The sequence below is a fragment of the Eucalyptus grandis genome, chromosome 1 (assembly GCF_016545825.1).
Source record: "Eucalyptus grandis isolate ANBG69807.140 chromosome 1, ASM1654582v1, whole genome shotgun sequence".
Taxonomy (NCBI): domain Eukaryota; kingdom Viridiplantae; phylum Streptophyta; class Magnoliopsida; order Myrtales; family Myrtaceae; genus Eucalyptus; species Eucalyptus grandis.
This window is the reverse complement of record NC_052612.1, coordinates 33,098,521-33,125,589: the sequence shown is the minus strand read 5'-3', so window position 1 is coordinate 33,125,589 and position 27,069 is coordinate 33,098,521. Positions and strand designations below refer to the sequence as shown.

Here is a 27,069-nt window from a genome sequence, read left to right as displayed (position 1 = left end):
CGGCACTTTACGAAAAGAAAGAGAGGTCGAATTGAATTAGATCCAATCGAAGTGACTTATTTTTATTTTCCTTTCATTTGTCGAGATTTCTACCTAATCGACTTACACAGAATTGGTCATCTCATACTAGCAAAATATGACGTGATTTATGGATTCGAACTCTATCAACGAACGTTCTTGCTAAGCAATTAATTAAGGAGACCTTATGATGTTCGATGCGTTGCTGACAACGCGGCTGATGTTTCGGAAGTCAAATCATTCGTTATCCATTATACCTAATAAGGGGGCAGTTGTTGACAAGACCTCGTGAAATATTAATGCATCTTTCGACCCCCGGTCTCAAGAAAAGAACAAATGAGGATTCTCCTAATAGAATTTCACAGAAACATCATTCTAATAATGATTGGATCATCATGTCAACGATTTTTTTGTGAGAATTAATTGAAACGACTCACAAAAAATGCTTAAAACTAAATTGACAAAAATTAAAAATTCACGATTAAATTGACATCCATCCAATAAATTCAGAACCGATCGGGTAATTTTCCATCTAAAAACTTTGCCTATTTTTTTAAAAGAGATTCCTTTTTATCTTAAGCTGATTTGATGTTGCTTTTTTGATATATTCGACATCATTTAATTTATTTATTTAAGTGAACCGTGGGGTCGTTACTCGCCCACAAAACGGGACGCCCCGGAATAAAAAGGAGAAGTTTGTCAAAAAGCAAATGATGAGCCGGAGCCACTCCCCCCTCCACTTTCAATTATTTTTTTTCCTTTAATTTCTTTAATGGAGCGCTCCCCTCTCTTTAATCTTTATGACTCGGACATAGATTCCTCAGTGTTTTACGAACACCGATCCTGTTGGCATTTGCTTTTTTCGGTTAAATTTGCACGTTGCCAACGATGTCCACCTTCGTAACCCATCAGAACCGATGGCCTTTCAAAGCTATGGCACCATCCGTGTTCTATATTGTGATCGGTTGTCAGTAAAAAATTTCATGACATAAGAACATGATTATAAATCCGACCCGGATTTATAGAGAGAAGTGCAAATTCGAAACCGCACATCTCAACTTGACTCATAAGAGACACGAATCGACACTTTTCAATTAATTTTTAGTTGAAATTAGGATTAACATCACGGAAAAATTCAAATTGATATCCATGTGACAAAGTTTAAAAAATTAATTTTTTAATCATGAAAAAACCTCAAATTAGTACATACGTGATAATTTTACTCAAAAATAATTTTTAACCACAAATAATATCAACTATAATAAATTTATTTCAAACTAATTTTTAAACACAAAAAACCCCCAAATTAATGTATACGTGACAAACGTACCCTCTATTAAATTGAATTAATACCACGAAAAATTACAAAATCAGAACACTTATGACAAAATGAGGGTAAAACCCTAAATTAATATACCCGTCAACTATCGCGAATCATTTAACTTAGCAAATTGATAGTAAAATTTAATGAAGACTGATAAATGATAAATTTTGTCACAAGTTTACTAGTTTGAATTTTTTTTGTTGAAAAATTAATTTAGAGTAAATTTACAACGAATATCTCAATTTGGAATTTTGTGGTATTAACCTTGAAATTACTCTATAATTGTGTTGAGCATCCCTGTAACGATGCTAAATGATAAGAATCGCCAGCTCTCCAACTTTCCAAGAAACTGGACTTGTGAGTTTGATGGATGGGCCCAAAAGAGTTGGATTCGCATCAGGACCACTTTTAGCCCCGTTCCCATCAATAGAAAATCTATCGCTAGATTAACGCGAAAATGGCGACAGGTATAATCGCTGATAAATGGTAAAGATGGATGGTGCGTCTTTAATGAATGCCTCCTGACATAAAATGGATTTACATTTCCCAAGGCATTCATAGTGCATAACACCAAAACAACAGTGTTTTCAAAATGATAATTATAATACATCCGAGTTAACTTACTCGAAGTATCGTCCACTTTAAGATCACCCACCGTGATAAAAATACGCTTTTTATGAGTGATTCCAATTTCACATTTATACCCCAACATACAATCATTCTCTGTTCAGTGCATAATTTAGTTCATTCTCGCTCCATTCGCCATCCTGAATACCTCGTCGTCATAGGCTTGCCAATTTTCACGAGGTTCATCCTTGAACGACACAACTACTAAAGAGGGTATTGCTTTGATAACATATTGTGACACCCTATGTTAACTCTTTAGCTATTGTCCACCTCGATCCGTTTCTCACTGAGCATTATGGTTTTTTCCTTTGGCATACAAGTGGATTGACGTTGAATTTTCAATACTAAACTTGTCATTTTATCTAAAGGCGCCTCTTATGAGTTAATATATCCCGGAAACATTCTATCTTCATTATTTCAAAAGTTTGTTGGGAGTCGCTTCTTATCCAAGTCCTTTGGTCTTGGCAAATACTCCCCGTCCTCGTTGGGCTAGATTGTTACAACAAAAATTCTTTATTTGGATGTTTAATTATTGCCTCAGACTCTCGTTAAAAAATCTATACGGATAATGATTAGTGTTGAATATTTTGACAGTATGTAATGTAGTTATGGAGAATTTAAGAGGATATAACCTTTTCATTTCAAATACTTATCATCATCAATTCGACTAACTTGATTATTTTTATGTAATACTTTTGAATTAACTCACTTGACGTAGTGTCCTCTTTGATATGTTCATATTGAACCTTACGGTTTTACTTTTTGGTGTACATGCAAACACTTTCCTAAGGGATGTTCGTGAGTTAATTTTAATTTTTACACACATACATCTCATAATCGCTTACTCATGTTACGTGCATATTCGGTTTATTCCAGCTTCTTTCGCCATCCTAAAGGCCTGTTAGGAGTTGCTTCTTGTTCAAGTTCTCTAGCCCCATGGACCACCCGCCGCTCTTGTTGGATTAGGTCATTACCAGAGAAGTGAGAATGCTCTGGCCTCTCCATCCTACAAGGATATATCGGCTAAATTTGCATACACTGCGAAGCAGGTCAAACCAAAATCACAATGACCAATGACCATGTTCAGCCGATTCCATTTCTTCATCACAACAAACAACCGTTTTCGAAGGACTTCTCTCAATGAATTTCGGCCGGCCTGCCGCCTTCCTTCTAAGCCGGCGGATCATCGGCCTCGGCGCCGCCACAATCTCGAAGCCATCGTATCATGATGCATCTAGTTACTGTTTAGAATTTCAAATCGGATCCACGCGGTTCATACCAAATCGATCCGTCCTCGTCACGTATCCGGCTCGCTCTCTCTCGCAAGCACCGCGCGATATTTCGAGCGTCCGAATCGGGCGGCCCCGTGGTGTGGTGGACCGGCTGACATCCGGCAGAAGCATCCCCAAAGCGAAGAAGTACGAAAAGCGACGGCCGTCCCCGGCCCTCGGAGGCCACCTAGCAGACCCCGACAGGGACGCGCCACCACCATCCAAGCCACGCTCGACAAGCAAATTGCTAGATCAGCCTTCTCCGGTCCAGCTCTCGAGGGGCCCCCCCATCCCTGATTTTGACCCGGAATCGATGGCGAATGATATTCTAAATCGCACGATAGAAATTCCAAAACCGGGCCGATGTGAAGTCAGCTTTCGTCCCGAGCTACTGACCCACCGCGGCGACGACGACGACGACGACGACGGCGATTGATTATGATTGCGAGCCGCTTGCTTTCTTTCTCTCTCTCTCTTTCCGAGGGTAAAGAACTTGAACTTGGACATGGTTCTAGCTTGACAAATCCGACAAGTCGTTTGTCGCCATTAGGCGACCGCGAAAGGGACCGACTGGTGAGTTGGTGCGAGGACTGAACGATGATGAGGACGCCGCCTTCTCCGTTCCCCGGCGATGACCCGGGGGGACGAAGAAGATGGTCCTCTGCGTGACGCCTTCGATGGAGGAAACGAAAGGACGATGATCATTTTTCGCCCGTGACTAGCCGTTCTTGCGAAGACTCAAGTGGCCGGGATGGCTACGTAGCGACTATAATGCGAGAGAACCTCACGGAAGTCGGACGAGGATGGATAGGTAGCGAGACCGAAGTAAAGAATTCTAGCGCGGGGTCGCGTCCCTTAGCGGGCTCGATCCTTATCCTTTCGGAAACGTCGTAATCTTGCGATTAGGTGAGACGCGACTGTTGGGTAAATCCGCTTTCAACGTGTGCTGGCCAAGTGGCTGCTTTACCCGCTGGAGTTCACATTGAGCTGGTGCCGATCGATCCGTTTCTTACATTTTTTCATCCCGGTCCGTCTCCATTCTCTGCCTCCGTCGGCATCTTGGGCGACGAGAGGAGGAGGAGATACGCGGTAGCTGACGAGTTCGAGGCGCAACTTTTCTTCGATTAACTTTTAACTCGACACCGATCATGCTTTAAGCACTTACCCTTTTCGAGAAACAGGAGATGGACATGGAGTTCGACGTAAAGATCCCGTCTTTGATTACAGAAAAAGCATGCTCAGAGGAGGAGGAATGATATTTCCTGTTTCCATGGTGGTGATAAAAGCTTTGATTTTTCCTTTTCAATGACGTAGCTCGAGTGGCCGATAATCGACAAGGAGGTCCAACTATTAGCACCAGAATGGAAAAGAAGAGGGAGATAGATAGCGACTACCACAAGCTACATTACAAGGATTAATATAAGCAAAATTACTGCAATACGATATTGACCCGATTGGCTTTGGATGATAAAAAAACAATTCTATATTCAATCACACGTCTTCGTCCCCGGGAAAGCAATGATCCAAATCATGTCAAGGAGCTATACTCCTAAGCCCACGTTAGCCCACACTCTTCTCGAAAGACATATCAAATCAATACACTCACTCTCTCTATTAATATTCAATTTCTGCATAATTTCTTCTGTCACTGCCCAAGACGTTCTGTAGCACTAAGGGGTGCTGGAGATGGAGAAGAGTGAGAATTGCACGGCCGGGAACGTGAAGAAGAAGAAGGGCAAGAGCAAGAACATGAAGAAGGGGTTCAGCGACGAGCAGATCAGGCTGCTGGAGACCATGTTCGAGTCCGAGGCAAAGCCAGACCCCAGGAGGAAGATGGAGCTCGCGAGGGAGCTGGGGTTGGAGCCGCGGCAGGTGGCGATATGGTTCCAGAACAGGAGGGCTCGGTGGAAGTCGAAGCAGGTCGAGCAAGAGTACAGGGTGCTGAGAGCCAGTTACGAGAAGCTGTTGGCCGAGTTCGAGTGTTTGAAGACAGAAAAACAGGATTTGGAGAACGAGGTAGCACTAATCCCCCTTTTTAATTTAGTTCCTGCCAAACCGCAGTTGATCCTTGTGATTATGGTCCTGGAGAAATCACATCAGGACAAAGAATTTGGAAAAAGTACAGAGATGGGTTGTTCGTACTTCCACTCATACTTCATTTCTTAGGCAATGATTGATGAAAGCGAAAACTAAAAATGATTTCGATTTTAAGCATTAGATAGATTCAGCAGGTACTATGACCAGCCAAGTTATCGTTCATTCCACAGCGCTTTAGGAAACAAGTTGTTCTGGACAAAGATACAAACTTCATAATGACAACTTTCTTTGGTCATTTACAGTTGCAGAAGCTGAGTGGCATGTTAGACAAAAACCATGGTGGGGGCAGGATCTGCAGAGAGGCTAGCAATTTAGAGGATGAAGATACAGATTGCAAGAACGAAGCCAACCCGTTTGGGCCACACGAATCTTTCGATCAGAGTTTGATTGTCGCCTCACCCGACGACCAATTAAACGAGACAGAGAAGTCGTCAGAAGATGTGCGGGAAAGCCGGGACGAAGAAAATTGTTCGGTGGCATTGCCAGAGAAGTGGAGCAACTTTGGTCCGAGCGACATTTTAGACTATTCTTGCAGCAATGCGGCGCCGTGGTGGAACTTCTGGACCTGAGAAGGGGTGCTGCCTAGGCAATCGAACTTTCGGAATTCAGTGTAAACATGAATTTGACTTGCATCGGGGTCTCATCAGTAGCTAGAACATTGTACAGAATGGGGATAGCCGGTGGTGTAAATGGTCCTGCTCGAACAGCGACGAAGAGACCGCTCGGTGATAGAGGTTTCACAGACGAGGAAAGAAATGAAATGAATTTCAGTAAGAGCTCGAGACATGGAAGTTCTTTTGTGATGGTAGTACAGTGGACATGTAAAGACATGTTAGAGGTATTTGAATTAACGGTTTGTTCTTGCTGTTTTCTGCATGTATTTCCTGGCTGCCACTACCATGCCGCTAACCTAAAGAATCCCAAATAATCAACGAACAGCGTTAGGGGTACTATTCTTTAACTCAATTTGATTTACTAGACGACGCGGGCATTGGTTGCAATTTATTCTGGTTAGCCTAAGTTGAATCATTCCTATGCGCTCGATTCGATCCGGTGAGTTACCAGCGATCCATGGCCGACGTTCTTGTGGCCGGTTTTACAAATGTTTGTCTAGATCAAAACCCAGGTTTGAGTGTTCCCTGTTTCGAATCAAGCCAATAACGCAGCTTCGGATCTGGTCAGGGTCCGCTTTACTTGTAAAATTTACCCCGGAGTTGTCTCTCTTGTTCTCGATCTAGTCTTTAGACCGCCGCCTTCGCCGGCACGATAACAATGCTTACGTGGCAATCTTTAACGTTGTGCTAAACACTACTAGAGTCACTTGTCCTACCTCATCATGAGATAGATCAAATTAGTAAGTTAGGGTTTTGACTCTTCCTTTTTAAATCTTGCCAAACTCCCACTTTCAACTTTCGTCTAATTCGAAACATTTAAATAATTTGATAGGAGTTGAATTCCCATGTAAAGAATCCTCTTTCTAATTTTTTCCTCCACATTTTTTTTTAAAATTCAGATGATACTTTTTAATTTTTAATTTTCTCCATATCTATATTGGCGAGGATAAATCTTCTGAAACCGACTTTAAGATAAATAAATAATAAGGAATTTATAATTATTTTAAATAGCGGGATAATTATTAGTTGTCTTACAAAACTCATGGAATCTTGGTAGAATCCTAGTGTTTTACGATTACTAAATTAGGAAACTTCTTCGTTGGATTCTCTCTTTCATCAAGAATCGCCGCTAATAAGTTTCCAGTTTCCGAGTTCTACTCTGCCTAGACTCAGTTCTACTCGGGCTTATCTGCAAGCTGCAACCGTAAAGGCGCATTGCGATCGATTCAGAAGCGTCGCAGAAGAAAAGATCGTTCCGAAGAGATTGTCTTGCGTCGAGAAGAGGACTGTCTTCGATGGAGGGTTGGATGGAACAGGGCGATTGGCTGCTGCGCCCTGAAGACTTCGCGGGGCACCCGGTCGGCGATACGTTCGAGTCGATGCTGACGGCGCTCGGCCGGGTGGCTCGAAGCAAGCTCGAAAGAGAACTGTCGTCCCGCAGCGGAGGAGAGAGCCGCGGACCGGCGGCCACTGCGACGGCTTCGACAGGTGCGCCGAGGGAAGGAGAAATTATGCGAAGGCACGGATGGATCAGCAAGTTGGTCGGTGGTAACACGCTAAGGGTAGGAGGAAAGAGGAAGGCGATGGAGGAAACGCTATCTGGGGGGGACGTGCAGCAGCGCCGTCGTCGAAGTCCCGGGAAAGAAGCTGTCGAAGAGGGCATCGTCTTCACGACCGAAAGCGGCGACGAGGAGTGGAACTCGAGAGAAGAGAAGAGTCGCGGTGCTAGGACGAAGGTCTGCCTCAACGCAAAAGCAGGAGAGGGAAGCAGCAAGAAAAGCAAGGGGAGTTTGCCGGCCCCCAGCATTCCGCCGGCGGACATGCCTCGAGAATTCAAAGACCGGATCGATCGGATGGGCGGGAAAGAGGTCAAGCTGGTGATCGAGAAGGAGCTGTCGCGGACGGATTTGGACCGACATATATGTCGCGTGTCCATCCCCAAGAACCAAGTCCGCGACCTGAGCTTTCTCAGAGACGAGGAAAGCCGAGCCGTGGAAGCGCAGGCGGCGCTGGACGTGAGCGTGATCGGCCTGAGGCGATCGCAGCTGTTGAAGTTCGCGCTGGTGGAGATGGGCAGTCGGAGCAAGGCGAAACCGTCGCTGATCTACAACTTCAGGTCCGGTTGGAACAGTTTCGCGTCCGAGAACGGCCTGAGAGTGCGCGACAGGATTCAAATCTGGTCGTTCCGAGTCGATTCCGACGAGCGTCTCGACAGGCTTTGCTTCGCTCTGGTCAAACTCGGCGACGATGAGTGGAACGGCAGCGGAGATGCTGGCCACAGCGGTGGTGGCGGTAGTGATAGCAATGGCAACGACAATGGCCGCGGTCCAAGCTCGGTTTCCGGTGGCTCAGGTTCGGAGCACGGAAGCAACAGTACCCCAGAGAAGGACTAGTCTCTCCGTTTCCGTACAACTTCGATTTTGCGTCCATGTTATCTAGTCAATTTTGAACTATAGCCAGCATTATTTGGTTAACATGTATAGGTGTGGCGTTTTGATCTTTCCGAGGAAGTGTTTTCAGGATGTAATTACAGTCACTTTTCGTTGGTATGGAAAATAGCATCGCGCGTATCTGCCAAACTCAATGCGTTCTTATTCCCTATTGTTGTGCATCTATAAACTTTGATCGATCAAGACTACCTTAAAAAAACATGCACGATAGCACCATGCAAGGATAAAGGGAAAGATCTTGAAAGGAAAAAGAAACAAACGCTCGATTTGGCGCAGTCCAAAGATGATATTGACACGGTTAAAGTTGAGCACACGATCATTTCATATGTCTCTAAGTTACGATATAATCACTATGCATTAGATGAAGAAGCGTGTCTCGTCTTATCCCACGATTTCGAATTAATTGCTTGGTGTCTGTGCAAAGGGACCGATTTCTTAGAGAAAAAAACAGGGACAGAATATCAATTGACGAACCCGTCCTTGTAAATATCCAACCGAACTCGCGCATCCCGTTTTCTGACCACACAACGAAAACAGAGCATGGAGCGGACGACGAGCTGAGCAGAAGAAGAGCAGAGCAGCCGCGGGGATGTTAATGGCGTCCTCCGCCTTGACATTGTCAACACCCACGGCGTATTTCACTCCTCAGAGCGAGGCCTCCGTTCCTTCCTCGCTCTTCAAGTCCCTGAAGCTCCCTCCTTTCTGGCCATGGCAGAGTCAGAAGAAGGTAAGCGCGACGCGGCGCGATGCCACGCTGACCCTTTTCTTTTCTTTGAGAAATTGTTGAAGCGTTCGAAATTGGGTGTGCGGGAGTAGGTGAAGATGGGCCCGCTGAGCGTGTCTCCGATGGGGTTCGGGACGTGGGCGTGGGGGAACCAGCTCCTGTGGGGTTACCGAGAATCGATGGACTCGGATCTCCAAAGGGTCTTCAATTTGGCCGTCGAGAATGGCGTCAATCTCTTCGACACGGCCGATTCTTACGGCACCGGGAGGCTGAACGGGCAGAGCGAGAAGCTCCTGGGGAAGTTCATCAAAGACCTTCAAGGTCTCTCTCTCTCTCTCTCTCTCTGTAGAATAGATGAAAGTGGACTGTAGAACTTTGCACGTTTGAGGGGAATGAATTGCTGTGCTTGAATTAGTGAAGCTTTGAGAGTCTTGTGATGGCTGATTTCCTGAATTGAGTGATTGCTATTGATGGGTCAGTAGAAGGTAGAGACCAAATGTTCTTTCCATTAATTGTGAAACTGCATGAAATCGTCTTAACTGCAATATTGAGAGGGATGTCAGCTCCATGAAAATATCAAAATACCATCTCACTTGCAGATTGCTTTATTCATATGTAAATCTCAACGGAAGTTCCTCGAAAATGCTTTGCGCCAATTAGTTCTTTTTCTCATTCAGTTCATCCGACTGCTCAAATCACTTTCATGCATTCGCAGGGAAAGAGCAAGGGACAAGATGAGATCGTGATCGCCACAAAATTTGCTGCCTACCCCTGGCGGCTTACGCCCGGTCAGTTCGTGGATGCATGCAAGTACGTTGCGCTCACTTTTATGCTCTGCGAAAAAGGCAATGCTCGTTTTTTCGACACGGCGACTCAGAGGATGAGGGAGCGGGGATAGAGAAGGAAGCCCCGGTCCTCTCCGTATTTCGGCTTCTGAAGAGGAAGCTTGACGAGTATGTGGATCGTTTCAGGGCCTCCATGGAGCGATTGCAGATCGAGCAAATCGGAATCGGACAATTGCATTGGTCGACTGCAAATTACGCACCCCTGCAGGAGTTAGCCCTGTGGGATGGTTTAGTGGCAATGTATGAAAAGGTCATCATGATTCGCTCTAAGCCTTGAAATCTTTTTGCAGTTATGTAGTATTTTTGAGTGCCGATAATTTGCCGTGGTGATTTAGGGTCTAGTCCGAGCGGTCGGGGTGAGCAATTATGGACCGAAGCAGCTAGTAAAGATTCACGAGTACCTCACAGCCCGAGGCGTCCCTCTAAGCTCCGCTCAGGTGAATGCAAAGCGCTAGACAGAAGTTGATGCCTTTTCAAGTTGTCGTCTGTTAAAGCTTTTCCAAGATGGCTTCAAGGAGCTCATTGCTGTGTAGCAATTGGCTCTCGCTTAGGCTTCGGACTGTAACTGCGTCTGTGCTCGCAGGTCCAGTTTTCATTGCTGAGCATGGGAGAAGATCAGTTTGAGATAAAGGAAATATGTGATTCTTTGGGGATCCGTTTGATTGCTTATAGTCCTCTGGGACTTGGAATGCTGACGGGAAAGTACACACCTTCCGAACTGCCACGGGGTCCTCGGTATGGAAGTTCATTACTTCAGCTTAAGATGTTGTGGAGAATCGATTTGGGTCAAAATTGCTTATGCTTGCAGCTCTCTGCTTGTCTTCTCATGAATGAATTGTCTATTCGTTGCAGTTCGTTCCTGTTCCGACAAATTCTTCCTGGACTGAAGCCCTTGTTATCTTCGCTAGAAGAAATTGCGCAAAGGCGGCAAAAAACCATACCTCAGGTAAACGGCTTTTGATTGCGAGATAGCCAATCTGGCTTCTCAGAAAAGGTTGTACAAGTACTTACCGTCTCTTTCTTTGCTGCTCCTGTCCTCTGACCTTATCCCGACATTCCTGAGTAGTTGGTTGAGTGTGAGATTGTTCTGTGAGCAGGTTGCTATAAACTGGTGCATCTGTAAGGGCGCAATTCCGATACCAGGAGTTAAGACAGTGGAGCAGGCCGAGGAAAATTTGGGCGCTTTAGGTTGGCGCCTCAATGCCAGCGAGTTACTTCAGTTAGAAAACGCAGCGGAAGAGTCTCCAAAGAAAATGATCCAGAACATTTTCCAGACGAGGTGAGAAATTCAAGGAAGGAGCCACGGAACAGCACCATTAGCGATAGCATCAGCTCTTCTGAAGTTGGATGGTCTAAAGGTGATCAAGCACAGGAATTTCTCATTGGGAGAATAGAAAGGAAATCGTAACGAGTTTATAGCAGCTGAAGCAGATGAGACACCGACAATGGCATCAATGTTGACAGGTAGAAGAAACTTTTCAATAAGTGTCATGCCCACTGCTGTGTTTGCTTGTTCTGAGCAGTGGCAGTGCCTCTATATATGGCATGTTTATTTGCTTAGGGGCCAACTTTGTACGAGGTACCGCGGGGGTGCGGGTGTCCCTCTTACCTTCAAATTTTTATTATTTTTTCTTTCAGTTGGCACAACCTTTCATGTTGGAAATACATCATGAAGCAAATAATAGATTTTCACTTCCGAATGTGCTTCATGGTTGTATGGTTCTCAATATTCATTATTCATCGGTAATAACGATAATCCTCAATTGCAAACAAAATTCCGACAAATAGAACAGAAGGGAGATCTTGGATTGAAACTACCAACATGTCAAATCAAATTTCGAGAAGATGCAATGTTCTAAATGCTGGGCACAATGTATTGCCGATGACTAGTAGTACCGGTAACCCAAAAAGGTTCTGCTTCCCACAATATCTATCAAAAAACTTAAGCTTTCAAGTCAAAATCCACCAAACAAAAACACATGCCAAAGCTCTTCAAAATCAGCAATCTACTTGATCTTCTTCTTTGGCCTCAGCTGCAATTGATAAGTGGGACAGATATTTTAGCTCAGGAAGAAAGATGATATCGAGAGGGGCTGACGCAATAAGAGACACCGAAAGCAACTGAATGGACTTGTTAAATTATCTACCTGGTTGCTGTGTCCACACTTCTTTTTCCTGCAGTTGACAGCACGAGGGTGCAGGCGAGCATAGCATCTGTGGCCCAGAGGAGTTCAGCATTGAAAATTACCCAAATATGCATTATATCTTACTAAAGACTACACATCTAACTAAGGAAACTACATGTAAACAATGAACTAGGCCAATGAAAGTGGATAATATGCCGTCAATTTATGTATTAACATTTCTAATGACCATCTTCACTAATGGAATGTCATTTAGGGAAGCCAGGAAAAAGAAACTTCAAAATTTGATAGGTGAATTCCATCTTTTCTCCTCAAAAACCAAGTCACGATTATAAATGCGCATCATTTAGCAGCAGCATTTACTGTTCTAAAAATGTCCAAAGCATACTTGCATCAAGCAAATGCATTGACGTAGATCCAATGAATTACAATTCTAAAAATGTCCAAAGCATACTCACACTTGCATCCAGCAAATAATTTTGACAGATATCTAGTGAATAAACAGTTGCAACTGTCAGGTGTATATATTATGCCATATGCATCTTGCCAAAATGTTACTTACTTGCGGCAAATCATCTTGTCCTGGTTGTATTTTCTGGCCAATGCCATCAATGAGGGCTCGATAATGCCTCCTCGAAGCCTCAGAACCAAGTGCAAAGTTGACTCTGCACAATTCAACAATGAGGACGATTACTCACTTTTTTTTTTTAAAAACAAGCAGAAAAGGCACTTGGCCATGATCAGAGAGACACCACCATGTGAGCTGTGATCACAAGTAAATTTTGACTAGAATCTCTACGTACTCGGAACCATTTCTAAGCCTTATTATTGATTTCCGTGTTTCCATCGAGCTATGCATGATTACATTATTGCCAAGCAAAAGAATCAGTTGCAAAACCAAGATATTGAATCCTTTTCTTGGCATGTTTGCAACACCGAGGAGATTTTCTCGAAAAAGAAACCGTACATCCACTTTGTTATATCTGATCATTTGTTTTCAACCAACAACAGAGGTCCTTTCCCTCAAACACAACAGAGATTATAGCAGAATATATTAGGCCTGATTCGGAGGCTAGAACACTGCAATCATCGCACACCTAACAGATAAGATTCCACGCATCGATCCTCCATAGCTTTCGACGCCTCTAACAACCAGCTGAAGTTTCGAAGAACACAATCGCGCACCCCTCCTAACGAGCCAATTCACTAAGCTACGATCTAGCCATCTAAAAACGCAAAAATCAAGCTCAGGTTCGCGAGCAAACCTTTCTGAATGTTGTAATCGGCCAGCGTACGGCCATCCTCGAGCTGCTTCCCGGCGAAGATCAACCTCTGCTGGTCCGGAGGGATTCCTGAAAGCGTTCGAAAGGAAAAACGGCGGAACGTCAGCGTCCGCACATACAGTAGCAGTAGCGATCGAGAGCTCGAGAATCGGGGAACCTGCGTACCTTCCTTGTCCTGGATCTTGGCCTTGACATTGTCGATGGTGTCGCTGGACTCGACCTCGAGGGTGATGGTCTTGCCGGTTAGGGTTTTCACGAAGATCTGCATTTTCGCTGCGGCCGAGAAGACGCTCTTTCGGTTTCAGCAATCACTACTGGGGGTTGAGCTTCCTTTTATACGAGGCAGTTGGCGAGGGGGATTAGGGTTTTGGGAGTGGGCTCCGTTTGGTTCTTGGGTTTTGGATATTCTTACGAGGGATAGTGGGTTCTTCCTTTTCAAAGCCGCGCTTGGGATAAGAATAGATCGGTTGCCAACTAGCCCTTTTAATTTTTTGTTTTTCTGTTTTTCCTCTAATTGTCAATTATTTGAATAAGCAAGGCAATGTTTTTTTTCCCTCAATTAAGTAAAAAATTAAGAAAAATAAAAATGGGTCAGGGTGGAGATAAAATAGTTAAATTTACTCTCTCTCTTTTTTTTTTTTTTCACTATAAGAAGAAAGTCGATTAATTAACTAGTCTTTTTTTCTTTCGACTTTTGATTCACTGATTTTATGAATGATAGTGAACATTTTAGTTTATTAACAATCGCAATGCGATCAATTGAAAGATAAAATCTTTGTCGTTTGTTTGTGCAAAATATTTATCATTTGCTTGTGCAAGAAATCTTTGTCATATTATAATACTCCTGACCTATACAAAAGAAGTAGTAAATTCAATGACAAGGGCTATGAACTTTTAGGTGTTTAAGATGCCCGTCGTTCTCCCTAGGAAAGGTGCACACGAGTTGCGTTCATAAATGTAAAAAAAAAGAAAAAAAAGTTTTTGAATATAGAATAAACTCATCCTATTAAAAATGTACTTAAATCAAAGAGACCGACAAGAACACACAACAACAAAAATTACACATTGCATGGAAATTGATAACGCAAAGGAATAGTACACATTTACATGAAAGGAAAAAATTACTTCGAAATTTGAATTTTTTATTTTAATATCATGGAGATAAATAGTTTTGAAATCCAAAATTAAAACATGAAAGAGACAACAAAGAATTACAATGTGTATTATGTGCAAAATAAGTGATTGACAATATTCAAGGAAGGAAAAAAAAATGAAAATGACACAAATGGTCCATGAATATTGATTTAATGTGCAATGTAGTCAATGAAATTTCAATTTATTTAATATGGTCTATGAATGTAACTTAATGTGTAATGTGGTCCTTAAACTTTTAATTTATTCATGGTAGTCCTTAAATATTCTATACTTGTTCAAACTATTTCTTAGTATATAAAAAATATTAAATATTGTTGTTCCATTACTTTAAGTTAAGAGACAATATTGAATATTTTTATATAAATTAAAAATTAGTTTGAACATATACCAAAAATTTATAAATCATATTTAAAAAAATTATAAGTTCATAGATCATATTTCATATTAAGCTAAAGTTTAAGGATTGCATTAAATAAATTAAAAGTTTATGGACCACGTTACCTATTAAATTAAAGTTCACGAATTATTTGTGTCGCTATACCACTGACCGGTGATGGCTTTGTTAGATAAGAGCTCCAGTGATTATTCCCTAAATGTGAGGGGTTCAAAACTCAGTGGAGGTTCAAAACTTAATAGAGGCATTTGGTGTCTTAAGTGTGGCGCCGGGTAATGGGTCCTCTGTTAGTGTCGCCTTAAGGTTTGCTTCATGGGTTCTGCATTTGTACGGGTTCCAGATCATAAAAAAAAAAAAAATTATTTGTGTCGTTATTACCAGAAAATTGATTGAGATGTTATAATAACTTTATTTAATCTCATAGATGATCAAATTGATGTCCCCACTTACACAAAATTTGGGCATTGTGAATCTAGATACCTAGTTTCCTTAATTTTTTGACCAAAATGCCTCTTTCTTTCGGTAGGTCGGCAAGATCCAGAAGACTTGTAGTTAGTTCCAAAAATTAAAATAAAATATTAATATTCACAGCTTCCCTCCCACGTGTCGCCTAAATTCTCGCCGGCCATCATCGTCCGTGTCGCCGGTGACACCTAAACCTCCGCCGCCCCCACCACCACCACCACCACCACCACCGAAAAGTCAAGCCCCGCCCCCTCCACGTCGCCACCAAACTCGCCAACCGCCCTTAAAATCCCCACTTCGCATGGCCTCCCTCTCCTCCTCCCTCCGCTCGTTCTCCGCCGGACGCCGCCGCCTCCTCCCCGCCTCGCGCGCGTCGCCGCCGCCGCTTTCGTCCCGATCCCCGCCGCGACGGCTCGCCTTCTCCGCCGACTTCGGAGGCCTCTCCCTGACCGGCGCTCGCTCGAGGAACCTCGTCCCCAGGGCGAAATCGTCGATGGCCGGGGCCGCGACCGAGAGCGGGAAGAAGAAGGTGGAGGTGTTCGAGACCGAGGAGGATCTCGCGGTTTCCCTGGCGAAGTACGCCGCCGATTTGTCTGCTAAGTTCGTCGAGGAAAGGGGCGCGTTCAGCGTCGTCTTGTCCGGAGGTTCGTTGATCAAGTCACTCAGGTTCGGCGCTGATTTTCATTGATTCTTCTGCGTGTTTGCGTGAAAAACTTCCTGGGCTCCGAGGGAATTTGTCTAGCTTTCGGTAGTTCAGTCACTCGTGGTAGAGAATTAGAGGAGTCGTTGCTTAGCCGAAGAATTAGCGCGTTAGGAAGGAGGAGGAGGGTTATGAACGAGGAAGATTACACCTTGGTGAAATTTTCAGTGGAGGAATCGTGGAAAAAAACGAACTTTTACAAGTTTATCTGGCGAAGTTCCTTTGAACTGCTCATGGAGATTTAGGCGACCATTTTGTTTAGCCTTTGGGGGGTGGTTGAGAGAGTTTGGTGAGCAAAACTGAGATTTTGGAAGCATGATGCTTGACTAGGCACTGAAGTTGGGCTCTTTCAGCTTCAGTTAGCTAATCATCTTGGCATAGAGAATTAGACTCATCACTAGTTGGTGGCTGCTTTGCGATACCATTAGAGGGTCAAGATTGGAGTGCCGTTTGATTATGTGTCTTTGATTCACTTTGCACTAGAAAGAGCTTGGCTCATGGTGTGAGATGTATTTCAGGAAACTAGCTGAAGTGCCCTACATTGATTCGGTGGACTGGTCGAGATGGCATGTTCTCTGGGTGGATGAGAGGGTTGTGCCTAAGGATCACGATGATAGTAACTACAAGCTTGCTTACAATGGCTTTCTATCAAAGGTATGTCTATTTTTTTCTAAAGGACCGAGCAATTTTAATGTCATTTATGCTTCTCCAAAATGCCAAGGTCATGTTATGAGGACGTGCGTGGATATGCTTGTTCCTGTTATTCCTCTTGCTAGATCAGCTGAGGACACGTCTCGTCATTTAGATTGCACAGAATGTTACAATGGCATGTAGCTTTTTCTAAGGTTGATAGGGTACTTGTTGCTTTTGAGCTCTGTTACTTTGAGGTGCATTTTGCATTGAAACAAGTCAAATGGATAAATTGGGATTGAATAAGGCAAAGCAAATCCCAATCCGCTTTTTAAGTGGTTACTACTCTGACCATTTAAGAGAGCTCAGTCAACTAAATCAGGAGCGCATGACTGTTTATTTAGTCGATCGGGTGTATTGGTGCGGATGAAAGTGGATGTGATGCATCTTTGATGATATGTTGTGTGCTGGTTTCTGTTGTTTGTAGTTTCCAGACCTAGTTGTTGGCAGATGTCTACAGTGGTTTTGATGTGTTGGGTCATCTGCTTTTATCTATTTGACCTGCTATGAATGGCTATCCAGGGGCTCCATCTTTTGCTTGATTGACTTATTCTTTGCATTTATAGTGAAAAGATAAAAGAAAAATTCCATTCGGTCTCTAAGGTTGAGATGTATGAAAACAGAGACAGCACATTTCTTTGGCTGTTAGGAAGATCATTTTGAATTGCCAGATTCTTGACTGATCATCCATTTTTCTTGCTACTTTACCTACTTTAGCTGCCGATACTTCCTGGCAATGTTTATGCAATTAACGATGCTCTGTCGGCCGAGGGCGCGGCGGACGATTATGAGACATGTATTAAGCATTTAGTGAAGAACAGCACAGTAGCGTCATCAGAAAGTGGGCTCCCTAAGTTTGATCTCATGCTTCTGGGAATGGGTCCCGATGGACATGTTGCCTCTCTTTTCCCCGGTCATCCTCTTGTCCGTGAAAACAAGAAATGGATCACCTTCATTAAGGACTCGCCGAAACCACCTCCAGAGAGAATTACTTTTACCTTCCCTGTGATCAACGCATCTGCACACATTGCACTAGTGGTTGCTGGAGCTGGAAAAGCTGGTGTGGTGCACGCTGCATTGGGTAATAGTCAATCTCCTGACCAATTACCTGTTGAAATGGTTTCGCCCGAGGGCGAGCTGACTTGGTTCTTGGACAAGGATGCTGCTTCAAAGCTGTAGTAGCAAGGCTTTGCTATGTGTGTGCGGTGTTTGTTCCTTTATAATTTAGTCATCAAGATCTTTCTGGTTCTGTACCTTTACGTGTACAAGCTCTGGGATATGTTGATGACATTCCCCAATGATCAGTGAGGTTCTTGCGATCTGTCACAGGATCACAGCATTGACAGAATAAAACAGAGTGAATTTGATACATGAGTTTTCCTTTGTAACTTGCTTCCTGTACTTTCGAATTGTGCAACAAGGTTTTGGGTTCCATTATGCGCGTTGCTCTTGCTTGTTCTTGGCAGCCACCGCATGGGTTCTGATTCATTGCCACTATGGTGAACAGCACTGTGTTTGCAGTAGATGGCTCCCAGATCCAGCCATTTTGGAGCTGTTTCAAAAGCCTTTCAAGCCCCATCCGATGTTAAAAAACTTTCACCATTCTTCACCGGACGGCACGTCCATTCTCATCTCCTGCTCAGTCACTGCAGTTTGATCAGCGATGCGAGCAGGTCACTCACTTATTTAGGGCGCTCATAATAACGTTTCAATTTCTCTGTTTCTTTATTTCTCATAACAGGTTTGGAATAGAAATTTTCTATTTTTGGAACAAATTTCTATTCTAAAAATGGATTTGGAGTGAAAATCTTAAGTTAAAATTCTTAGCTTTTCCAAAAATCTGAGAAATAAGAACTTTCTCCATCGTTCACTCTTGTCATCACTCGTCGCTCCCTCACCGCCCCATGGGATGCTGAATGCCCGCCACCAGCCCCGGCCATTAGCCGCTCGCCACCAACCATGGGCCACCGAATGTCGGCCATCAACCATTGGATTCTAGTTGCTCGTCACCATCCATTGGTTGCCAGATGTTGGATGCTCGTCAATTGTTGGCTGCTCATCACCAACAATCAAACACCAGAGGCCCATCGTCAATCACCAAACGTCCCCCGTCGACCGCCCATCGGTCACCACCAGCCATCGGATGTCGACCGTTGGATTTCAGCCGTTGGCCACCTACCACCAACCACCGATCGCCGGTTGCCAAACTCCAACCGTTGGCCACCCACCGCCGCCACTTTGGACTCCAACCATTGGCCACCCGCCGGTCCACTGGTCTCCGAATGCCGATCGCAAGACATCGGACTCCGGCCACCAAATGCCGGCCGTTACTACTCATAGAAATAGAAATTTTATCTTTTTATCAAATGAATTTTTACTCTAGAAATAAAAATTCTAAATTGTTATCAAAATGCATTTCTTTACTAAAAAATTTGTCCATGGAATATAAATTGATTTGTATTCCAAAAGTTTTGTGGTGCGCGTCCTTAAAGACAAGTCAGATTCTTACGGCGCTGTAGCCTTGCAATCGGTAAAAAGTGAAGCCTATAAAACCCACTATCACGAGCTAATGCGCGACGACTTTCGTAAGGAACCTAACTCGTCGCCTCCAAGTGAGCTTCTCAATGGAAAGCTCCCACATTTTCCCAGGCTTGACCATCACGTTTTTCAGTGACGAATCGGCCTTTGCCCAAAGGGGTCAAAAGGAGAGGGAGGCCGAATTCCACGACGAGACAGGAGGCAGTGTGTCCCCATGGAAAATTAAGCCTCAAGAGCCGGATGGTCCGTTTGGCCCGACCAGAACCAAAAGAAAGGCATTGAATCCGCTGGTCTCTCCGGGCCTTCCGTCGCGATGATTGTGTTTCGTGAAGTGGAAGGCGTTAGGTGATGCTAACGACACAGTGGAGAGATAGAGAGAGAGAGAGAGAGAGAGGCCCCCTTCCCCTTTTTCGATGGCCCCCCTCTTCACGTATCATCAGTTTTTCCTCCTTAATTGATTTCGTTAGTGCTAATGATGATGACCTGACCTGCCTGAGAACGATCCAGCTGAAAAAGAGGACAAAAGAAGGAGGGGGGTCCGCATTCCGAATTAAAAACCGCCATTGGACACAGTCGCTTTTGACCTTTTGACCCGGCCAAAAGAAGAGGAGGGAAACCAAAGCAATCCCCGAACCGGAAGCAAATTCAGGGTTATCCATTCGTGACGCCAAGGGCTTTTGATTCTGCGACCAACCCTTTTCTGTGTTTATCTTCGATTTGATCGAACGGACGGCGCTTTCGCCTCCTCCAGCTTCGTGCTCGATGAACAGCATGGTGACGCCTGCTTTTGTTGACTCGAGACTTGAGGGAATGTGCCTTGGGCACTCGGGCGCGAAAAGGAAAGGGTCGAAAGCATCTCGTTCTGGTGAGCAGTCGCTTTTGGCCTTTTGCCTTTGCCCCGACAGGGAGATCCCTAGTATACATCCACTTCGACCGTAACAAGCACATATAAAGACTGAATTTTTTATTTTTTAGATTTTTCAGCCCGTCGAACGCGAGCTATCGCTCCATGCGAAAGCCGAGAGCTCGAGGATCAGATCAGTCTCAGAGTAGAGCTCTCCTGAGCTAACCCCGTTCGGATCCCGGCCGATGCGTGTTGGGACATTTTCTTGACGTGCAGGGATCACGGACGGCACGGTAGAAAGCGAAGGAAGGGAGGAAGAGACGTGATTTGCCCATCCTCAATGTACCAAGTTTTACCAACCTCCGTCTGTACTTCAAAGCAATACGTAGACCATTCTTTACTAATGACATCTAGGATGTCCCCCTTGTTTTGGTAAGAAAAAGAGGCAACGTGTATCTGAGAATGATTATGATGAATTGGGTAAGATAGAAGAAGAGTAATCGATTGAGGTTGAGTAGCAGGTGAGGCATCCATATGATTGCTTGCCACTCACGATCCGCCATCCATTCCAAGCGAAGAAAATCTAAAATTTATGGCGTGTATGATAACTATTTGATTTCTCTATTTTTTCTATTCTCGCAAACAGTCATGGAATATAAATTCATTCGATAATGCAGATTCATTTTTCAATTTGCTGAACAAATTTTCACCTAGAAATAAATTAAGAACAAAAATGAGAAGTAGAAATTCGTTACTTTTTTTTTACATAAATAAAAACTATTTACATCACTTGCCAGCCGTTTGCTGCCGTAAGAGGGAGATATTTAAGAAAGCCAATCAACAAATTTTTGTTTTGTGTAAACGTGCATTTCTGCTCAGAAACTCATTCAAGGTATAAAAATTGAAAATATCTGGCCAAAATTTGTTTTCAATAATAGAATAGTTATCATTCGCGTTCTTAATATACTTATCAAACTGTTTACGAAATGAATGAGCCAAGACCGGGAATCTATCGGTCAAGGAGGTTTGATTGGTGGCGACTCTTGGAACAACTGGAGTAAGCATTCTGCGCGTGAGGAATTCACGGGGACATCCGATGACGATCGAGGGGCATCTTGTCGTTGCATAGCTCGCGCGGAAAGTTCTTCATTCGATCCCCGAACACAATCATAGGCTTATATAAAGTCAACGAGATTTAAATGTAAAACACCAAACTTATTTGGTGCACCGTATCTTTCGAGCTCCTCGCGAAGCGGAATGGGGAATTTGCACGCGACCAAAACTGGCCAATGCCTTTTGCCTCGCATATTATTTGCTAGAGTAATGTCGTGAATATGCACAAACACGAGACGTCACGCGCACCGGAGAAAATATACCCTGCGCACGTTTAATAAAGTCATAATATTTCGAAAGCTTTTATTCGTTTCGAATAGAACGAGGCAAGATTATTCTAGTCTTGGAAAAATACAAAAAAAAAAAAGAGTTCTAAATTTATTATATTGATACCAATTCATCTCTAAAACTTTTAATTAGGTCAATCTAGTCCTAGACATTTTTCATTTATTCCAATTGATTCCATTCATCTAATTTTGGTTAGAAATTGTTAATATGGACATCGGCTGTCCTACGATAACAAATTTGTCAAATTTCTATTATTTTAAAAAAATCATTTTATTTTATTTCATTGCTTGTCGGTCGTTGGTAAGGGCTGCAGCTATCACCTAGACCATGTCGACCGTAAGGGGTGGTCGCCAACCCCTCGCCAAGCTATGAGAGTCAAGCTCTTGCTAGATTCAATGAGGTTTGAGCCCTCCCCAGTTGTGAAGTGGGCCGCCTTGTGTTGGTTCAGTTGAAACCTCTTACCCTCAAATTCCCCCTCCTGTTTTCGCTCCCAACCATGAATCGCAACAAATTTCTTCTTTAACTCACAATCGCATAGGTGAATCCAATAACACAACTAAGTGAGCGTCAACATCAACTGACTTGAAGAGGATCTGGGCAAGGATTGCCTTAGCAACCTCTAATGAATTTTTACCCTACGATCGACAATGGCCTGGATGAGGGGTGCGACCCTTGCTAGCCATAATGAAAAAAAAAAACAAAAAAAATAATAAAAAATTTAAAAAAAATACATCGACCAAGCTGGTCCTATAATGTTGAACGGTCAGCCTTTATGTTAGAGATTTCCATTAATGCACATGTACCGATGAATAAGTTTAGAACTTTTTTTTTTTTTTTGGGTACATTTCTTCTGTCCATTGTCCAATTCTATGTAATCATCATCCTCATCCGTTCTCTGTTAAGACCAAGACAAAGCTTTTTTATACGGCGTCGTCCCGCAAAGTCTCCTCTTTTCTACTCGAAAATCTCGAGCTCTGCGTAGATTCTGAAAGTCGCTTCGCTAACTATCCCTCCGAACACGCCACTCCTCTCTCTCTCTCTCTCTCTCTCGCAGAAGAGACAGAAAAAGACTCGCCCACGCCGAAGAAAAAAGAGAGAAAAAGAAGATCAAAGCGAAAGCAGTTGGGCTTCAGTTGGCCAGCCTCTGCGCACGAATCTCTCTCCCCCCACCCTCCTTTCGTACGGAACCGAGATCGCCGCCGCGTCGAACTCCTCCTCCTCCGCCGCCGCCGGGGGCAAATCTGTGATCTCGACTCCCCGCCACCACTGCCATGCCCGGCCTACTACTGCTCGGCGGCAGCGGCGGCGGCGGCGGCGGCGGAGGCGGATCCTGGTCGTCGGCGCCGCTCCTACCCCGGCCTCCGCGGCGGCCCTGTTCACCGACCTCGCCGGCCGGCCTCGCGGTGCTGGCTGCCGTGTTCTGCTCCGCCAGTAGGCGAAAAAATCCCGATTCGCGTCGCGTGCGTGGGAAGTTTGATTTAGTCAAAGCCGAAGTCTCCCGTGCAACCCTAGACGCAGAGAGAGAGAGAGAGAGCGGCTCGCTAGGGAGTGTCGGACCGTGTTTCGTTCGTTCGCGTAGATGAAAGCTCTAAAGCGGAGTCACACTTCGTCTTCCTCGAATTCGTCCTCCCCTTCCTCCTCCTCCTCCTCGTCTTCGTGGATCCATCTGCGTTCGGTCCTGTTCGTCGTAGCTAACTCGTCGCCAGCTTCCTGTTCTTCTTCCCTCGATAGGTGAGTCTCTCTCTCTCTCTCTCTCTCCTAGTTTTATGTCGCTCTGCTGTCGTTCAGATCTCGAAATAGAAGTCTTAAATGTTAAATCTTTTTTTTTTTTTTTTTTTCTCTGGCTTCACTTCCGATTGCTTTCTATATTTTTTCCCTCGTTCTTCATTTTGTTAGTCCCTCTTTCAGGGAAATGCTTTTGGGGAGCCAATTATGGTGGCGATTGTTTGAATCGGGGTTACGAAGATGCTGTTCTCTGTGTGACTAGGCTAGTGTAAATTTAGCTTATTGTTGCTTGGCTTTGATCGATCGGAGATCGGGTTTCGTTTGAAGATTTCTGCGGTTTCATGGGTTCAAAATCATATCTTGCTAGTTCTGGTTATGGTGTTTACTGTGTTTGTTCCTTTTTGGTTTCGAGCTTCTGTCAGTTTTTGATTTACATGTTCTTATGCGTCTTCGGTCGATCAAAGTACTTATTAAATAAATATAGTGCATAAAATAAATGATGTTTACCATGATTGGAAATTGTGATGAGCCAATTGGTCATAAACAATGGAAATTGGTGGCAAAAAAGCGGATATTTGGAGTCTGGAAAACCTCGATAGCCATTTTGGCTGGATGCATGTGTCCTGCCTGCTATCGGATGGATTTTCCTGTGCAAAGGCGATTGCTTAGATTAGATTCCATCACAAGCACAGATGTTCCCTTTTGTTGTTATTTTCTTTGTCTTTTATTGGTACAAGCGCGTGTCTTTGAAAACCTTCTGCATAGATCAATGGTGTTCACACAGGCTCAGGCAAGCCAACTTGGGTTGCCTTCTAGGTTGTCAATGCAGCCTGGAGAAATTTTTACGCCATGTGGGCACTGCTGTACACTTGGCTTATCTCAGAATGTCACTATCACTGGTCATGTGTTTTCTCAGTTTTTGGATTCACCCATTTTCCTTGATGATCACTGGAAGTCCATTAGGATTGTTGAATGCTTTGGTCCTTTCTATCTTTGTGACTTTGTCTTTTGAGTACTCATTTGCAATATATATATTGCAAAATAGGCTATAGGGAAACCAAGCATCTTGTTGGCGTATACAATTTACACTTGCTTGCTCATATTTATGCTGTTTTCTTTTCTCCCTTTTCTTGCATATGCTAATTTTGCCTGTCATCAAAATCAGGGGCCGCCTTAAATCACCATGGTCTCGTCGAAAAAGGAAACATGTACTCTTGCCCAAGCAATGGAGGAGTTTGTTTACCACCGATGGGAGACTTCGAGATGGTGGAGTCAAGTTTCTCAAGAAAGTTCGCAGTGGAGTGAGTGATCAATTCTTTCTAGGGATATTTTAAGAAGTATCTAAAGTGTATTGTTCAATGTTCATAGCCTGTGAGCTAAAAGTTCATATCCTTCTCCAGGGAGTTCATCCAAGCATTAGGGCGGAAGTCTGGCCTTTCCTTCTTGGAGTGTAAGATATAATCTTGATACGCTTGAATTTTATTTTCATGGAGTGTGCTAATTTCATATCGGAGTTTCTGATATGAGTTTTAAATTTGAACTTTTGAAGATCTTTATGGCTTTCCCTCATTAGAATTATGCATGTTGGGATTGATATGAATTTGTAGAACTTTTCCGCCCTTATTAACAAAAGCATTTTTGCCTCTTTTAAAATTGAGATTTTTGCCAAGTTCTTTAGTTTCTGCAATATTAGTTGCCTTGTTTTGTATGGACAGTTAATACCTTTTCTGAATTAGGATGTAGTAACAGTAAATTTCTGTGCAAGCAATTTGTTCATTTAGCTTCCTTTACTATCAGGTATGATTTGAAAAGTTCTAAAGAAGAGAGAGATATAACAAGGACCCAAAACAGGTGCTTTCCCTCTTCAATTTGAATCCGGTCATTGTTTCTGTGACAAGCTTTGTCCTTGTACCTTTGATGCAACTCTGTTTAATTGGCATTTCCCTTGCCATTGGTTCTTTGCAGGAAGAAATATGAAAAGCTTCGAATGCAATGCCGTCGGTTGAAGAGGCAATCTGATGAGAGCTTCAGTAGCAGACGATATAGTGGGCGGATCATTCAAGACACATATTCTCCTAGCTCTGAAGAAGTGGAAAGTGCCAGGGAGTCCCTATCCAGTGGGGAAGAAGGCGGCCCAGATAGTAGGTGCCTGGATGATTCTTCTAGCAGATTGTTGGAAGGAGATGACTCTTCAAGAAGAGTTACAAATGCCGATACCTCTACACTGAACACGGACTCATCAGAGACGGACTCATCAGAGGATGTTGAAGTAATTGATGCATCCTTCTCTTTAGAGACTGGAGATGATGATCCTGATACACCACCCAAAGAGAACCTCTCTCCCTCCAGGACAGAAGTTCAATCTGTCCTCCATACTGATGAGGACTTTGCTACATGGCAGCGGATTATCCGTTTGGATGCAGTGCGTGCCAACCCAGAATGGGTACCATACTCCCCATCTCAGGCCATAGTATCAGAAGCTAGGGCACGGCGTTCTGCTGAGGCTGTCGGTTTGAAGGACTATGATCATCTTGAGCCTTGCAGAATTTTCCATGCTGCTCGACTAGTTGCAGTTCTCGAAGCCTATGCCCTTTACGACCCTGAAATTGGCTATTGCCAGGGTATGAGTGATCTTCTTTCTCCAATAATTACTGTGATCACTGAAGATCATGAGGCTTTCTGGTGTTTTGTTAGTTTCATGAGGAAGGCTCGGCATAATTTTAGGCTCGATGAGGTGGGGATAAGAAAGCAGCTCAATATTGTCTCCAAAATTATCAAATCCAAGGACTCTCACCTTTACAGGCACTTGGAGAAGCTCCAGGCAGAAGATTGTTTCTTCGTTTATAGAATGGTGGTTGTACTATTTAGAAGGGAATTAACCTTTGAACAGACAAGTTGCCTTTGGGAGGTGATGTGGGCTGACCAGGCCGCTATAAGGGCTGGGGTCGGGAAATCGGCATGGAGCCGCATAAGGCAGCGGGCCCCACCGACAGATGATTTGTTGCTGTACGCAATAGCTGCTTCGGTTTTGCAGAAGAGGAAACTGATCATAGAGAGGTACAACAGCATGGATGAGATACTGAGAGAATGCAACAGCATGTCGGGGCACCTTGATGTGTGGAAGCTTTTAGATGATGCACACGACCTGGTGGTGACCCTCCATGAGAAAATAGAAACTTCTTTCCGATGATTAGTATTTGGATCTCATTTTTGGCTAATTGTTCATGTGGTTTTTCCACTGATCTCGGGACTGGAGGTCAAGACCTTCCTGGAGCAACGAGCACCCTGTTCCATAGCTTATTCCGCCTGTTTCCCATGGCTTACATTATAGGCTTGAGGAAGTGGCAGGGGCAAACATTAGATAGAGTAGACATCCGCAGCTATGCTCTAAATTACTACTGTTTGCATCTGGAGCGATGGCCGGCAATAAGAGGCCTCGTATGTATTGTTGTCTGTGAGCAAAACCTCTTTCGTTTGAAAGAGCACAGCCGCGTCCGCTTCCATTCAGCCTGTGAGATGGAAAGCATAAATTCCGATTTGTAGAAGAAAGACATGGTGGCAACTTTTTATTTTCCTTACAGATTTCAAATTTGGCTCACCAATGTTGAACCGAAGGCTTTCTCTTATTCTTCTCTCTTCTGATATTTTGTCAGTCTTCCAAGGTTCTAAAGTCTAAATCTATCACTAAATCACAATAGTCGAGTCTCATAGGCGTTTGACTAGATGCTAGATTAATTCCCTTAAAAAGAGCTGTGCGATC

At 43.8% G+C, this 27,069-nt stretch overlaps 6 protein-coding genes across 6 annotated transcripts; 5 read left to right on the top strand and 1 right to left on the bottom strand.

Moving 5' to 3' along the window:
- The first annotated feature begins 4,733 nt into the window (after window positions 1-4,733).
- Window positions 4,734-6,202, top strand: LOC108959872 (homeobox-leucine zipper protein ATHB-12-like). Its single transcript, XM_018874085.2, has 2 exons — window positions 4,734-5,256; window positions 5,580-6,202. Exons 1-2 carry the CDS (start codon window positions 4,927-4,929, stop codon window positions 5,904-5,906), a joined length of 657 nt encoding a protein of 218 aa, XP_018729630.2. The 5' UTR covers window positions 4,734-4,926; the 3' UTR covers window positions 5,907-6,202.
- Window positions 6,203-6,348: 146 nt separating this feature from the next.
- Window positions 6,349-8,530, top strand: LOC104437452 (B3 domain-containing protein At2g24670). The gene has a single exon (XM_010050395.3). The coding sequence runs from the start codon at window positions 7,247-7,249 to the stop codon at window positions 8,342-8,344; it is 1,098 nt and encodes a 365-aa protein (XP_010048697.2). The 5' UTR covers window positions 6,349-7,246; the 3' UTR covers window positions 8,345-8,530.
- Window positions 8,531-8,813: 283 nt separating this feature from the next.
- LOC104455787 (pyridoxal reductase, chloroplastic) lies at window positions 8,814-11,667 on the top strand. The gene is made up of 9 exons (XM_039314487.1): window positions 8,814-9,128; window positions 9,218-9,446; window positions 9,546-9,553; window positions 9,841-9,935; window positions 10,097-10,220; window positions 10,306-10,407; window positions 10,554-10,705; window positions 10,823-10,916; window positions 11,068-11,667. Exons 1-9 carry the CDS (start codon window positions 8,991-8,993, stop codon window positions 11,251-11,253), a joined length of 1,128 nt encoding a protein of 375 aa, XP_039170421.1. The 5' UTR covers window positions 8,814-8,990; the 3' UTR covers window positions 11,254-11,667.
- An 88-nt stretch (window positions 11,668-11,755) lies between these two features.
- On the bottom strand, window positions 11,756-13,723 carry LOC104437441 (ubiquitin-60S ribosomal protein L40). Its single transcript, XM_010050384.3, has 5 exons — window positions 13,563-13,723; window positions 13,380-13,466; window positions 12,677-12,779; window positions 12,118-12,184; window positions 11,756-12,003 (listed from the first exon to the last, which is right to left on the bottom strand). Exons 1-5 carry the CDS (start codon window positions 13,663-13,665, stop codon window positions 11,977-11,979), a joined length of 387 nt encoding a protein of 128 aa, XP_010048686.1. The 5' UTR covers window positions 13,666-13,723; the 3' UTR covers window positions 11,756-11,976.
- A 1,878-nt stretch (window positions 13,724-15,601) lies between these two features.
- LOC104437462 (probable 6-phosphogluconolactonase 4, chloroplastic) lies at window positions 15,602-18,238 on the top strand. The gene is made up of 3 exons (XM_010050417.2): window positions 15,602-16,077; window positions 16,630-16,765; window positions 17,519-18,238. The coding sequence occupies exons 1-3, from the start codon at window positions 15,713-15,715 to the stop codon at window positions 17,978-17,980; spliced, it is 963 nt and encodes a 320-aa protein (XP_010048719.2). The 5' UTR covers window positions 15,602-15,712; the 3' UTR covers window positions 17,981-18,238.
- Window positions 18,239-22,574: 4,336 nt separating this feature from the next.
- Window positions 22,575-26,935, top strand: LOC104437467 (GTPase-activating protein gyp7). The gene is made up of 5 exons (XM_010050430.3): window positions 22,575-23,315; window positions 24,475-24,610; window positions 24,710-24,759; window positions 25,107-25,160; window positions 25,275-26,935. The coding sequence occupies exons 1-5, from the start codon at window positions 23,164-23,166 to the stop codon at window positions 26,497-26,499; spliced, it is 1,617 nt and encodes a 538-aa protein (XP_010048732.1). The 5' UTR covers window positions 22,575-23,163; the 3' UTR covers window positions 26,500-26,935.
- Window positions 26,936-27,069: the final 134 nt, after the last annotated feature.

Excerpts from the sequence above, each read along its gene's own strand:
- LOC108959872 (XM_018874085.2), top strand. The coding sequence starts at position 4,927 with ATGGAGAAGAGTGAGAATTGCACGGCCGGGAACGTGAAGAAGAAGAAG. Across the intron at positions 5,257-5,579 it reads AACAGGATTTGGAGAACGAG|TTGCAGAAGCTGAGTGGCAT; the intron begins GTAGCACTAATC and ends GGTCATTTACAG.
- LOC104437452 (XM_010050395.3), top strand. The coding sequence starts at position 7,247 with ATGGAGGGTTGGATGGAACAGGGCGATTGGCTGCTGCGCCCTGAAGAC.
- LOC104455787 (XM_039314487.1), top strand. The coding sequence starts at position 8,991 with ATGTTAATGGCGTCCTCCGCCTTGACATTGTCAACACCCACGGCGTAT. Across the intron at positions 9,129-9,217 it reads CATGGCAGAGTCAGAAGAAG|GTGAAGATGGGCCCGCTGAG; the intron begins GTAAGCGCGACG and ends GTGCGGGAGTAG. Across the intron at positions 10,408-10,553 it reads TCCCTCTAAGCTCCGCTCAG|GTCCAGTTTTCATTGCTGAG; the intron begins GTGAATGCAAAG and ends CTGTGCTCGCAG.
- LOC104437441 (XM_010050384.3), bottom strand. The coding sequence starts at position 13,665 with ATGCAGATCTTCGTGAAAACCCTAACCGGCAAGACCATCACCCTCGAG. Across the intron at positions 12,780-13,379 it reads CGATTACAACATTCAGAAAG|AGTCAACTTTGCACTTGGTT; the intron begins GTTTGCTCGCGA and ends TGAATTGTGCAG. Across the intron at positions 12,004-12,117 it reads AGTGTGGACACAGCAACCAG|CTGAGGCCAAAGAAGAAGAT; the intron begins GTAGATAATTTA and ends TATCAATTGCAG.
- LOC104437462 (XM_010050417.2), top strand. The coding sequence starts at position 15,713 with ATGGCCTCCCTCTCCTCCTCCCTCCGCTCGTTCTCCGCCGGACGCCGC. Across the intron at positions 16,078-16,629 it reads TCGTTGATCAAGTCACTCAG|GAAACTAGCTGAAGTGCCCT; the intron begins GTTCGGCGCTGA and ends GATGTATTTCAG. Across the intron at positions 16,766-17,518 it reads ACAATGGCTTTCTATCAAAG|CTGCCGATACTTCCTGGCAA; the intron begins GTATGTCTATTT and ends TACCTACTTTAG.
- LOC104437467 (XM_010050430.3), top strand. The coding sequence starts at position 23,164 with ATGAAAGCTCTAAAGCGGAGTCACACTTCGTCTTCCTCGAATTCGTCC. Across the intron at positions 23,316-24,474 it reads TGTTCTTCTTCCCTCGATAG|GGGCCGCCTTAAATCACCAT; the intron begins GTGAGTCTCTCT and ends CATCAAAATCAG. Across the intron at positions 24,760-25,106 it reads TGGCCTTTCCTTCTTGGAGT|GTATGATTTGAAAAGTTCTA; the intron begins GTAAGATATAAT and ends CTTTACTATCAG.